The 14513-nt window shown below is 43.7% G+C and overlaps 1 protein-coding gene across 5 annotated transcripts in view; it reads right to left on the bottom strand.

Annotated features, from left to right (window-relative positions):
• LPGAT1 (lysophosphatidylglycerol acyltransferase 1) overlaps positions 1-13526 on the bottom strand; it is a 173514-nt gene extending 159988 nt beyond the window's left edge. For 3 of the 5 annotated variants that reach the window (XR_004644969.1, XR_004644970.1, XM_034764541.1), the window contains exons 1-3: positions 13301-13526; positions 12442-12621; positions 10932-11199 (exon numbers count right to left, since the gene is read on the bottom strand). Coding sequence is in view for 3 of the 5 variants with exons in the window: in XM_034764541.1 (XP_034620432.1) it covers positions 10932-11199; positions 12442-12540 (367 nt within the window). In the remaining 2 variants the exon portion in view is untranslated. The remainder of the gene's footprint in view (positions 1-10931; positions 11200-12441; positions 12622-13300) is intronic. The other 2 variants (XM_034764542.1, XM_034764544.1) reach the window with 2 other exon arrangements.
• Positions 13527-14513: the final 987 nt, after the last annotated feature.

The raw sequence follows: 14513 nt of genomic DNA, 5'->3' as shown, positions 1-14513 counted from the left end.
ACTGTCCACACTGGCGTTTCTGTAGGTGTAACTTACGTCGGTCAGAGGAGTGTTTTTTCACACCCCTGAGCGACATAAGTTATATTGACAAAAAATGCTAGTGTAGACATAGCCTTAGGTTAGATAGTAGTAAAGACAGCCCTCATAGTTGGAAGCCTATTACTCCAGAATTTAACTTTCTAAGAGAGGTTGTGGAATCTCCTTCGTTGGAGGTTTTTATGAACCTTTAATCCTCCTTCCCCAAAAGAGGAAGTTACAGCAAACTAAGGCCACAACTCCTGAAAGAGAATGTCCACGCAAGAGTTTAATGCACTTTAACTTCACATCTTTGGTTGATTTGCCTCAGCTTTCCGGAGTGTCCCTCTGTAGACAAACTCTAAGAGTGGAAGAATCACGAGACTCCAACCAAGACAGGTAAGTGAAAGAGGCCAAGCTTTTGAGGTGGGTGCACTACACTGTAGCCTATGTCAGCAAAACTTACATTGCTCAGCGGTGTGAATATTCCACCCCGGAGCAACAGAAGTTACACCAACATAAGCAGTTGTGTGCACACCGCTATGTTGGTGGGAGAGCGTCTCCCACTGGTTTTATGCCGATGGGAGAGCTCTCTCCCATCGATAAAGAGCATCTGCACCAGATGCACTGCAGCACAGAGCTGCAGCAGCGCAGCTGCACTGATACAGCTGTGCTATGTATAGACATACCCTAACAGAGACCAGAAAGAGGAACAAGGCTCAGCTGGTCCTGTAACCATGACTCATACATACAGGAATGAGAGACATGGGAGCTTTAGGAAAGGGACTGGAGGCTTGAAATGTTATCAGCAGTCCCAGTGAAGACTAATTAGCACTTTAAGTTCAGGCAAAATTACCCAATTTGCAATCACAGTATGGTAACTGCAATTACAGGTTAGACACACAATTACATGCCTAAGGCCTGGTCTAGAGTACAAAGACTGTAGGCATAGCTATGTCAGCTAGGAGTGTAAAAATAAGATTAAAAAAAAAGCCATCTACTAGCTGATGTAGCTCTGCTGTCAAAACCCCGGTGTAGACGCAACTATGCCAACAAAAGAGGGCTTGTGTCAGGATAGCTAGTGCGGTTTGGGGAGGTGGTGCTGACAGAGGAACTCCTTCTGCAGGCTACACCTACCCTATGGGACTCTGCCAGCATCGTTATCCCAAAAAAAGACTCTGCAGCAGAGACAAGCCCTAAGTTATCTGAAACTTGAAGTGTCCACATTAGACTCAGAACTTGCTCCCATTTGTCGCAATGGAGTTTTAGGCTATGAAAGCCGTGCGTCATTTCACATTTGGAAGGTTACGCAACAAGGTTTATATTATCGGTATCACAGCTAGTGAAGCATATTTAGTTAAGGTTACTCAAACACTTTCCATTATAAGACTCTGTTTTCAGTTATTTATAATTCTGCCACACCAACATTTTGCAAATTTTTTCCATGCCTGGTGTTTTGCCTCAGGTTTAACGTTTTTTGGCAAATTTCAGCAAAAGTTGTTCAGATGTTTCTCAAAATGAGAGTAGGGTAACATTAATTTTTGCCATATTAAAAATTCTTATAATTGTCTTCTTGAGAACCCCTAGCTCCTCCATGCTTTGGAGCAGGGACTTAAATTTGTCTTGACCAAGTTACGTCTCTGAAAATCTTCCTTCATACATGCTGAGTAGAGAGTTGTTAGAGTTTGGCAACTAAACTCTCCAAAGGTTCTGTCTGAAAGCAGAGTGACTTCCCTCCTGTGCTCTCAATGCTTCCTGCTGCACGTGCACCAAAGCAACAAGAAAGAAAGAAGCAACCCGAGTACAATGAAAAGGGGTGATGGACCAGGCCTGGGTGTGGTAGTGAAGGTTGAGAAGAGAAGACTGATAATGGACCAGGCTGAAAGCGACAGAGGAACAAGGGTCTGTAACCACTTGAGCATACTCCTCTCAGAACCTGGAATAGAACCTCACAAATCTCAGTATTCCTCTGCAGCCAGCAAAACCCACTAGCAAAATGTATCATCTCCAGTTAGTGACTGGTCCACAGAGGATGACAATCTATTACTGCTATCAGCTGCTGTTAGCTCAAATGACACAGGTCTGTGTAGTGGGTCTAAATGTTATAATCCTCCTGATGAACTATGTAGAAGTTAACGTATTTCCACATGATGGATTCCCTCCCTTTCCAGGTGTTTTTTTCCCCCAAAACCTAGGAAATTACATACAAAAATCTCAATTAAGGTTACAAAATCAAGCACTCCAAAGTTAGAAAATGACACAACTAAGGTTGCCCTTTCTGTGTATGCATGATGATACAGTCTTTAATTACATGATTGCATACTATTTTTCCCACAGGACACCTGACTCATTCAGAGCACAGGAAGGATGATGCTCAGAGAATGAGTCAGGACTGCGTAGCAAACAAGGCTTCTTTGGGTGGGGAGGGTACAACCACTGCCTCATTTGTTGGAAGGTGTGTACTATTTGAAATTACTGGCGTGGACGAGTTGTTGGAAGGTGTGTAGTGAACGAGGCAGGGGACTGCAGAAAAAGAAAGAAAAGTCTCATACTTAAAAGCAGTTGAACACCATCGTGGAGAATCAGATTATATCCCTGCCTCTGCCCCAGAGTTCATATGTGATCCTGGTCAAGTCACCTAACCAAAATGTTCACACAGTTTGTTCCTCATTTGCTTGGTGCTCATTTTGAGGCACCAATGGTCTGATTTCTAGAAGTGCTGAGCACTCAACTGCAACAGATGTCAATTGGAGCTTTGCTTTGAAAATTTAAAGTGCTATAAAATGCTGTGCACATAGGACATAAGTATCTCAAATTTTACATGGATTTTGGGTGCTCACTTTTGATTTTAAAATGTCTGTGCCACAGTTCTTCAGCTGTAAAATGGCGATAACACAATCCCCCTGTGAGGTGCACTGGTGACAACAAATTCATGTTTGTGAAGCACTCAGATGCTATACTGATGACCGCCCTAGAAAGCGCACGAGTACACTAATAATTCTGTATTCAGAGCAGAGTTTAAATGGTGTGTAGTAATAAAGACAGAAGGCCATACTCTGAATAGTGATCAAACAAAATATTGAATAACTGTTCACTCAGTAAGCACCTTCTATTCTGTGCACTGAATGAGGCAGAGATTCGGGTGGGGGTGGGAAACAGTATAAGGTCATAGCATAATGCAGAAGATTGCATGGAAACTTTCAATTCTGGCACTTCCTAACTTTTGAGTGCTTGACTTTAAAGAGGTAGTTGTGTGTCAGTAGGTTTTGTTTTAAATGGAATCCTAGAGCTTTCATATGGCCCAAAATTATATATTATATATATGAATATATGAAAGAGAGAGAGATTATCCTGAAAGTCTGAAATCTCTGCCCTATGCTCAATAGAGACCAGGCTATTTAAAGACAGTGATATTAGAAAGAAACATGGTTGTATTTTCCTCACTTTCTTGCTGGTGAGTCTGTGGAGTATTTTTTAAAAGACTGGTTATGCTAAGGAATGACTTGGGGGGAGGTGGGGGGGGGGGAAGAAACCCCGCATTTTTCTCTTGCAGTGTAATAAAGAAAAACAAAACATGCTTAAAATTGTCATTAACAAAAATAGTGTATTGTTTGCCTCCCACTTTTGTTCTTTCCATGCCAGAAGGCACTAGCTTTCTTTAAAACAATAACAAAAGAAGTGCAGCAGGTAAAGCACCAGCACCGCTTCAATATCTTGTTGCTCTTTTGAGTGACATTTTAGGATAAACTGCAAGAAACAGCTGAAGGATAAATTTAGTCCCAATGACACCTTACTAATACTGGATTAAAAACTAAGTCAAAGAACTAGGGTAAAGTGCAAAAATTTTGTACTAAGAATTAAAAAAAAAAAAAAAAATCTATGTGAGTTACTTGGGTAACTTTGGAGATCAAAATTAACTAGGGGTGTGTGTGAGAATATATATGGAGAGAGAGATTGATTGATTGCATACACAAGTCCAGTTTCATCTACAATAAATTCTACATTACAACCTTATCACTTTTGCAAGATGAGCCTTTGCCTCAAGGTACAATGGAATGAATCAGAGACATCATGTCATCCTCAACTCTGAACTTCTCTTATCAGCTTTATTTTAACTCAACACTTCCCATAAAGCATGTGTAAGCTTCCTCCTTCATTAAAGGTTTTAAATAATTGTTTACATAAAGAAATGGTCATTAAAATCAGGTTAAGATCTTTGGACTCAATATAATCCATTTGTAGATTAGACAGACCATGAAGAGCTGCATCTATAGAATCAGGGACTATTGGGGAATTCCACATGTGGATATAACATACATCAGGGCAGCTGACATCCAAACTTACTAAGTGACATGAGACCTCTTTCCACATGTCCAAGCAACTGACCACAGACCAAATACATCCCTCACATATGCCTTCCTCTTTCCAAATAAAACAATATTTTTCAAAATTCAGTATTTCATGCTATTTAAAAATATTAAGTATTTTTACTAGAAAACTGACAAAGTGTTTGTACATTTATGAACACTAAATACAAAAGTGAATGCTAATCCTCAAAGATTTGTTTTTAAAAGAAAATATCAAACAAATATTGTGTGGCAAAATGGGATGTCTGACCATTTTTTTTTAGTTTATGGCAGTGATCGTTACTTAGGATACAATGAAATACTCCGCATTAAAAATAAAAATAAATTGTCAGGGACGGGAGGGGAACAGGAAATGGTGGCAAGGAGGGAAGAGGTAGGGTCGTGTAAATTGGGGAGCAAAACATTTACTTTGAGATCTTGTCTGCTATTTTCCAACCCCAGTTCCACTTCCTGGATGAAAATAGGAGCTAAAGCAACACAAGGAGCAGAGGAGACAGTGAGAGTGTACTAGACACTCATGTAACACCATAAGAGAAAGATTCCACCTGCTTCTCCAGTTCTATGCATCTAAAAGAAAACTTCCAACAACTGATTTTAGTGCTGGTGGAGAAAAGGCAACTGAAAGTCTGCTGGCTGATTACATGGGTGATTCGGAGAACGTGAATTGGAGGAACAAGGGTGGCCACTGAGACCATGCAGCTGGCCAGCCACAGACTGACACTGCTACCAGAAGCTAGCTCCTCTCTACCAGGGTAAACAACATAGTACCTTTACTGGCTAAGCTTATTGTTTATATTATAGTAGTTCCAAGATCAGAATCCAAGTCCCATTGTGCTAGGTGCTTTTCAAACAAGACAATCGCAGCCCCAAAGAGCTTAAAACCTAAATAAGATTCTTCCACTTTAACTCCTACAGTGAAGCACTCACTTTCACCTATCCAGAAGGCATTTTCCCTCTATTGCCTGAAATAACTCCTAGATGCAGTTCCAGCCTGCAGTCCTCAAGACATGTCCTCCTGTAGCTAGGAGTGTGCCTCCCAGCACGGGTAGACAGATGCATGCTAGCTCTGCGCAAGCCATCACACTAAAAATAGCTGTGGTCATGGTGGCGGCTCAGGCTAGCTGCCCAAGTACAAGCTTGCCCAACCACCTGGGTATGTACTTAGGCTGCTAGTCTGAGCTGCTATCATGGCCAGGGAGCCATGGTCGGGAGGGGCACCGTCCAAGTGCAGCAAGCTGGCAGGCCTGGGCTGCCAGAACGAAGTGAGTGAAGACAAGCCCAGAGCTGAAGCACCTGGCCAGCTGGGCAGGGGCAAGCAATGCCGCCCTGAGCTGCCAGCCTGGCGGGGCGGCACAGGAAACAGGATTCACCCCTGCAGAGCCAGCACACCAGGTCCTGGATCCCCACTTCCCATGGGCCTGGTGGTCAGGGAGTATATGGCCGGGGAGCCCCTGGGCTCAGAAACTCCTCCTTGTGCAGTTTTACTTCTAATCTAAACCAACCCAATGCTGTGTGTGATTTAAAGTGAAGGTTAACTCCAGTTAATGTGGCAAGCTACTGGGTATTTAAAGGAACAAACAAACAAACAAACCTTAATCTCTCTTTGAATGGCCCAGCAGAAGACTGGATGTTGCAGAGCACACGATTTGGGGAAAAATTCAGGACTGGAGGGTGTTGGGGTCATCTTGCTAGGTGTAAGTAAGGCTAGAGCGTGGCAGTGGTATAACAAGCAGGCTCCTGGAATCAGAGTTGCTGAGTCAGTTGCTCAATACACAAGACACTCAGTGTACACTGGCTGTAAGCATCCAGACCAGGAAGCTACAGCAGCAGAGCATTTTGAGGCACTCGGGGATACAGAGCAGGCAGTGACAACCCCTCACCTGTCTGGACTGCACTCCAGAATGTTATAATGACCAATATACAAAGAGAACAACCGATTCAGAACATCACATGCGTAGTAAGGTAAAGAAACATTGGCCACTGGACAGCTAGCTCGCTCAGAATCCCAGATTTATTTGGGGCTTTTTTTGAGTAGCAAAATCAATATTACCCCCTCTGGTCATCTTACAACTAGTACAGGAGAACGATTAGAAGTGTTTCAATTGAAGGGGGGGGAGGTGCTTTCAAAAGTAAGTATCTTTAGAGAAAGGTGCCTAGACTGAGAACAATAAAATGGCTTAAAGCTAGTTTATGAAAATGGGATCTACAAGGCTACACTAAAATCCCTTCGACAGTACTAGATTAGTACTGCTTTAATAAAGCACTGGATATACTGCATGAAAAATGGCTGATTCCATTTTCTGTTTTTATGAATAATGTTAAAAAGCAGAGCATAGGAAACCTTTGTAATATCAAGTAAGGGCAAGTGGTTATGACCAAGTACTTTATTTATTTATTTTTAATTCTTCTTTAAATCTCCTTCCCCTTTTCAGCTTGCCCAGTTATACTCTTCCACTTTACAGAACGCACATCCAAACAATATCAGGAATTGGGCAAATGGGAAATGAGAAAATACACAAGCCAAAGGAAGAAGCAGACAAGAGACACACTTGCGGTCTTTCCCTCATTTGTTCCTGGACCCTATTATACACACACATTTCCTTAAAAAGAAAAAAAAAAAAAATTAAAAAGCAGCCAGACTCTAGGCCATTAATTATAAATATTTACCTATTTGCATGTGTATCACCTGCTATCTGATAGCCTAAGTTTACGAACATTAGCAAAGCTTCAAACACTAGTGAAGTAGAGTACTACTCATGTTACAGATAGGGTAACTGATGGACAAAGGGTAAATGCTTTTACTCATGGTTACATAGCAATTAAGTGGCAGAGCTGAAAAACGGAACCTAGTAATCCTGACTTCCAGTTCCTTGTACTAACTACTAGGAATATTAGTATATTTTAAATATATAATTTGTTTGATTTTCAAACTCCTAGCTCTTAAAACCAAATTTAGTTATCTTTATGACTATGAAACAATTAGTGTTTCCTCCACTCTCCAAGTTGTGGTTGCCATGTAGGGCAGAAAGAAATCACCTTTCACCTGAAGCAGAACATTCTCAGGTCAAAAAACACCCACCTTATTTCATTCTACCCCACTACCATCGTTCTTAATTAATCTAGTTTACATAAAATTAGCCAAAAGAGGGCATACTGGTGTTCTTTATCTTACATACCCTTCATTCAGAAGGGAAGTATTTCTCAGAAAGATATCTAATAGTTTCTCTACTGGTCAGAAAAGTGAAAAATCTTTTATATAGCCAATACATGCAACTTAATTTGCAGATGTGCATTCAGCTATCATCACCACTTATCTTTTGTTTACATGCATTAAAATTAGAGAGATCTTGGAACTAGTATGCACTAAGTAACTAACCTTAGTCCTAGTTTTGGACACTGAAAAAAAATAGATGTATTCTATACCACATTCTGTCCTTCCACATTATCAGCTAATACCCAATACCAATCTCTTCACATGTGCAATAGCAAGAGTAGCACTTGAATTCTGAATGAAAGTGGTACATCCGCCATATATCTTAAAAAAAGAGAAGAACTCCATATGACTACATGACATGTATGTAGTCCAGATGAGGAGATTAAATCATTGTATACACACTTCCCAAAACTATATATAACCCACACACCTCCTGGGTGCGTTCTGTCCCATCTAGTGGCAGAGAGAGAGGCAGAAAGAGAGATTAAATGAGTCTGCTCTACAACCTTAGCCCATAGCCAGTTAGCTTACGCGGTAGAGGCTCATACATTAAGCTCCAGAGGTCCCAGGTTCGATCCTGCCCACCGACGGCCAGGGTCTGTCGGTGTTACATATACAATATGCTGCACCCCCACCAGAGAGAAGGAAAGAAGAGCTAAGAAAAGAGGAAATGCACCCTTTACCTCTTTTGTAGGTGAGCCTACAGAATATTATTGTTCCATCAGAGGGGTAGCCGTGTTAGTCTGAATCTGTAAAAAGCAACAGAGGGTCCTGTGGCACCTTTGAGACTAACAGAAGTACTGGGAGCATAAGCTTTCGTGGGTAAGAACCTCACTTCTTCAGAGGCANTTCTTTTGCCTCTTGCATGGAAAGCGGTTTCGACATGATCTGCATACATCTGCTAATTGGCGTGCTGTTGCATTTTGACAATTTGAACAGCTTTGTTTTATTATTGAAGAACTCCTTAGTATATTTATTTATTTAAAGTTAATTTGAACTGGAGAATTAACACCAGCGTGGAAGTGTTCTCTTGGATGATTTTAGGGCAAGGGGACCCTATTCCTCACTTTCTACTATGAAATAAGGCATTTGTCACTTGTGAAAGAAAGTCTTAAATTGGATACTGAGCCCTCCTTATCAAATAAGAGAATATACTTTAAGCAGCAACAGAGGGTCCTGTGGCACCTTTGAGACTAACAGAAGTACTGGGAGCATAAGCTTTCGTGGGTAAGAACCTCACTTCTTCAGAGGCTCTGAAGAAGTGAGGTTCTTACCCACGAAAGCTTATGCTCCCAGTACTTCTGTTAGTCTCAAAGGTGCCACAGGACCCTCTGTTGCTGCTTAAAGTATATTCTCTTATTTGATAAGGAGGGCTCAGTATCCAATTTAAGACTTTCTTTCACAAGTGACAAATGCCTTATTTCATAGTAGAAAGTGAGGAATAGGGTCCCCTTGCCCTAAAATCATCCAAGAGAACACTTCCACGCTGGTGTTAATTCTCCAGTTCAAATTAACTTTAAATAAATAAATATACTAAGGAGTTCTTCAATAATAAAACAAAGCTGTTCAAATTGTCAAAATGCAACAGCACGCCAATTAGCAGATGTATGCAGATCATGTCGAAACCGCTTTCCATGCAAGAGGCAAAAGAAACCACACAGTTCTGCAGTCAGCAGGGAATAGATCCCAAAGAAACTGCCTTCAAAATTCACTGACAGTCATATAGTCATGGGACAATGGCTTGAATTTTAACTAGCATTTTCAATCTGCACATACCATCCCCAGGGTCATATGCTGAATGAATTTTACCTTACCATTATGCTGATAACTTTCACATATCCAATTATCACACACACAACAGCATAAAGGTCCCTCTTTTCCTGTTGGAAGAGCTTTCCTTTATTGTGTTGAGAGACTGAAGTGGACATCTAAAAAGCACCTGCCACTGCAAATACCATGTGGACTTCTTTTAATGAGCAAATGTAAACATAAGAGATTACAAGACTAGCACATCTGGAAAAGTTCACGCTGTACCAGGCAAGACAGTTCTGAAGCAGTGCAAAGTGTGACAGTTCTAGTGCCACAGACTAGAAAGTAATTTTGCTGCCGCCACCACCTCCTCAAGAAGAACCAGAAGCTCACCTAGAATATCCACAGAACATGTGCATCTTGAAAAGACGCATGACAAGGTACCAAAAGGCCTGTTATCACAGGGACTTCAGCTCTTGTAGCCTAATCAATGCTTTAACTGGGAAGTAAGAAAGCTCCATCTGGGTCAACACTTGGAATCCTGACTAATTAGGAGTCCAACCAGACTCCATCAGAGCTGTAGGCTGTCATTCCTTTTATGCATGGAAAAGGCCTGTAGATGCATCCTGGGCAGGAAAGAGGGAGATAGACAATTTTAGGAGGGGTGTTCACATACTGCTCTCTCTCTCTAGACACATTTACTCTACCCATCTCCCCCTTTCCGAAGTGTTGATGGTTGTTTCCTTGCATAGTGTGCAGCAGCCAAGAAGAAAGTCAATGTGTCCAAGGACAAGTCTAGAACCTTCCTTAACATTTCAGCTTAGTCTACTACCCTGATGACCCTACAAAGTCTAACAGGCAAAAAGAAGTTCAATAATAATTACAAAGTAATGCATGCAAGATATAAAACCATATTGTCAAAAATTTAGCTCTATTAATGGTAAATGAAGACCTACGCTCTCAAGAGAGGTGTCCCTATTTTTCATCTATATTCATGACAGAAGCAGCAAAAAAGAAAATTCCATTTGCAACTCATATGGATTATAAGAGCTACTTTTCAGAGATGAACTTCATTGTACACCCTTTACTCTTGTGTGCTGATCACTGTAAGTGGAAGTGATCTGGAGATATGCACTGCATGCATACTTTAAGGCGGTTTGTTCAAAGTGTGGGTATTTCACTCTCATACACAACAGAAATAAACTCTTTTCAGAAGTGCTACTACTCCACAGAACATTAAAACAAGATAATCTAGGGCCTTGGAAAAATAGCACTCCTAAAGCCATGGATCTTACTAACAAAGTAGAATACTGATTGAGAGCCAAGAACCTCTATTGCTTAATATGTTCTTTTGAATCCAAACAGGTTATGCATTATGTTAACTGATCTTTCAAAAATATCTTTTCATATGATAAATATTAGATTCAATTATGTTGCCATCCAGAAATATAGTGCATGTTTGTATAAGAATCCTGGAAAAATCATCCCACTGTATTAATATACATCACTATTAATGCCTGTGTTTCAAAGTTTATTTTAATTATTATATTTGTACTTTTTTTGTTAAAGTATTAAAACATTCTTACCTGTATATCCTGCCCACCAGCCCCAGGAAGCCACCATAGCTAAAAGCCATTTAAATAATACTCCTTCGATATACCAGAACCGCTTACTATCCAACAGTCGAAGAGGCTGCAGTATAATTAAATACAAGATGTAGGATGGAATAGCAACTAGGTTATTGGCAACCATGAAGCCGAACCTCAGGAGTCCTTTCAGAAGTGTATAGCCCACCCTCTGGGCCTGTTCTAAAGTCACAGCCATTCTCTTCACACCAGAGTATGTGGGCTCTTCCTACAGTAAAAGAAGAACAAGATACAGCCATTACTCACAGAATAAAATGAAAAACACCCTCTCTACCGAGTCAACATGCTAGTGAGCTAGATACAGTGTCCCCTTAATAAAGCTGTCTACTTCAGCCCCAATCCATTTTCATAAGCATCTGCAGCCCTTAATTACGTCTACCATACCTCAAAATTAGTCAGAGTGGAGGATGAAAATAAAGTACATTGAACATTTCCATGTCCCAAAGAAAGAAAGAAAATAATTAAGAACATCACACACCATCAACGTGATACTCGCCTGAATTAAAAAGCTGAAAGTTGAGAAATTTCTGGGAGTCACACAAAAAACCTACAGCTATGAATTAAGGTAAGTGGCATATCAATAGACTTGGAAGGATTAGGTTTTATCAGTGGACATTGGTTTCATAGTACACACACAAACCAAAGAACAAATATTTCCATTGATGATAACTGAAATTTACCAATAGGCAAAGTAAGAAAAATGCTGAGAGAACTTTTATTAGAGTTTGATTTAAGCATATTTACTCATTGCTTTAATATGCGATGTTGGTAATTTGTGTTTTAATGGCTATAAAGCTTTAACTTCCTGAATCTCAGCATCTATTGCCAGGAAATAATTACTGTCTGACCCCATAGTTACCCTAAATTTCCCACACCTGTAAAAATTTTAATGGATAATAGAAAAGATGCTTAAAAACAAACCGTTATCTGACAAAAATATAAAAAATAATTCTGCCAAGCCTACATATCAAACGGTACATTCAGCAAGTGGTCATATAAATTACATAAACATACCCTGGAGAATGAGAGGGAGGAGAACACATTCCCTGTGGCTGGGCAGCAAGTGATCACCGAGAACCAAATAACAGAACTGGGGAAGGATGGGGTGGTAGTCCCTTTCAAACTCAGTGACCTGCCCTGGCTCACACCAAAAGAGGCAGCAGGAACACTCAGAAATTGACCTGCCTTTTACCAGGGCAAAGGGAAGGGGAAATAATGACACACGCTTCTCTGTCTCTCCAAAGTCAACAGCCAACACCGCCTAGGCAAGGTCTCCCTCACCCTTCACGCTGCGAAGCCTGGCTGAGGACGAGCGGGGCGAGCTCCCGCAGCTGCGCTAGACCCGCTGAGGGAGAGCCAGGCAGCGAGCGAGGGGCACCAGGGCAGCCAAGGGGGGAAGCGGTGGCAGGGGCCATTCGCCGGGTGCCTGACCTCGGCCAGCGGGACTCACCTCCTGCGGCGCAGGGGAACAGAGGAGGCCGCGGCGGGAGGCGGCGGCGCGTGTCGCGGTTGACGGCGGCTGGAGGCGGAGGCGGCTCGGCGGGCTCATGGACCCGGAGGTGACTGGCCGGGCCCTGGGTAACGGGCCGGGAGCGCTCCGCGCCGGCCGCTCTACTCCCCTTGCAGCGGCCTGCGGAGAGAGGGGCGGGTCAGGGTCCGCGCCGGCAGGGAGCAGGGGCTGGCCGGGCCCCGTCCCGCTTTCCGGCCAGAGCCGCCGCGGGTCTCGGGCCTATCGCGCCCTCCCGCCACCGCCGCCCCTCCCCGCGCCCCACAGCAACCCTCCGTGCCCGGGAAAGCCGGCCTGACAGCCGCGGGCCACGGAGCGTGTCTGGGCGGGGCGGCATCCTGCACCGTCCCCAGGGTCAGCCGGACACCCCCCCCCCCCGGGGGCTCTCCTCAGGGCAGCAATCGGGTGTCCCTGCTCGGCCCGCCACCCCATCTCCCGAGAAGGGGATCGCCGGGGAGCGACAGGGGGACCCCTGCCCCCGAAAAGGGGGTCGCCGGGGTAGCAATGGGGGGACGCCTGCCTGCCATGCCCCAGCCCTGCGAAGGGGATCCCGGGGGAGCAATGGGGGGACGGTGCCCCCCACCCCATCCCCCGAGAAGGGGATCCCCTGGGAGCAATGGGGAGGACCCTGCCTACCCCAACCCCATCCCCGAGAAGGGGGATCTCCGGGGAGCGATGGGGGGACCGTGGCTCCCGGCTCTAGGTGCTTTTCTCGGGGAGCAGCAGGGGTCCCGGCCCCTTCCCGCACACCCGTCGGGCTGGGTCTCCCTTCCCAGGCAGAGGCCGTGCCGGGGCACCATACCTCCGCCTAGCTGGCTCTGTCCCCGGGATAGGCGCTCGGGGGCCCGAGGGATTCATGCCGCCGGCGACTCGCGCTGCCTACCACCCCCGCAGCCGGGCTGGGTCTCCGCCGTGACTGCTCGCCTCTCGCTCGCTCCCGAGGAAGCGGCGGCTGCAAGAGGCAGAAGCGGAGCTCACACTGCAGCAAGCGCGGCTCCCTCCGGCCGACAGCTCCCTCTAATGAGCGCAGGCTGGCTGCGCCCCCGGCGGGCAGAGCAGCCCCAGCCGGCTCCTCCCCTTCCCCGCCGCGGGCCCCTACGCCCAGCCCTTCAGCATCCCTTTCCCCATTGCCACCGGCGCTCGGCTCCCCTGCCGCTCACACGCCCATTGCTAGGGGCAAGAACAACTCCGGCGCAGAGCCCAGCAGGAGGAGCGCCAGTTCAGGTCGAGTGGAGATTTGCATATAACAATAGAATTACACTATTTACATAGGAAATGTGTCTCCACACCCATCCAGCACTTGCTCTGAGGACAGAGGAATGATTCGAAAAACTACAAATCTTTAAATAGTTCGCATTATAAACATTTTTAAATGGCCCTCTTTGGTGTTAGGTTTGGAGCATATTCTTTTTTGACCCAGATCCCACTATCAAAGAAATGGCAGCTTTGAGAAATGAATGTTGATTCACTCCTAGAATTTAACAAAATCTAAGATGAACAGGCCTTTAAATTTTAGGGTTAGGTTTTATTAATAAATCATGACCATTTATATGGTGCACTGCTAGGAGTATTTTAATTGAAAAATATTATTTTACAAATATGTATTTAAGTAGACATTCCACAATCTCAGGCCTCTGCTTTGCAAACACAGGAACTACCATTTGGGTCAGAATGGAAGTCCATCTAATCTAATCCAGTATCTTGTCTCAGAATGGCCCATACTAGATGCTTCAGCAGAAGGTGTAAGAAACTTGTCATAGGCAGATCTGGGACATGATAGGCTTCATCCTGAACTTTAATAGTTAGAGATTGGCTTAAAGTCAGAGGCATTAGGTTTACTATCCCTTACAAGAGTTATCAATAATAATCATTCTTGATAATCTTGATCCTTTTTTTTTTTTAATTATGCTAAATTCTTGGCATCATGGTTTTTAGGCACCGTGAGTTTCACAATTCAAATTACATGTTGTGTGAACAAGTATTTCTTTTTATCAGTTTTTAATTTCCTACCTTTT

The sequence above is a fragment of the Trachemys scripta genome, chromosome 3, assembly GCF_013100865.1.
Source record: "Trachemys scripta elegans isolate TJP31775 chromosome 3, CAS_Tse_1.0, whole genome shotgun sequence".
Lineage (NCBI taxonomy): Eukaryota > Metazoa > Chordata > Testudines > Emydidae > Trachemys > Trachemys scripta.
The sequence above is the reverse complement of the archived record's forward strand: the minus strand, read 5'-3'. Positions and strand labels throughout refer to the sequence as shown.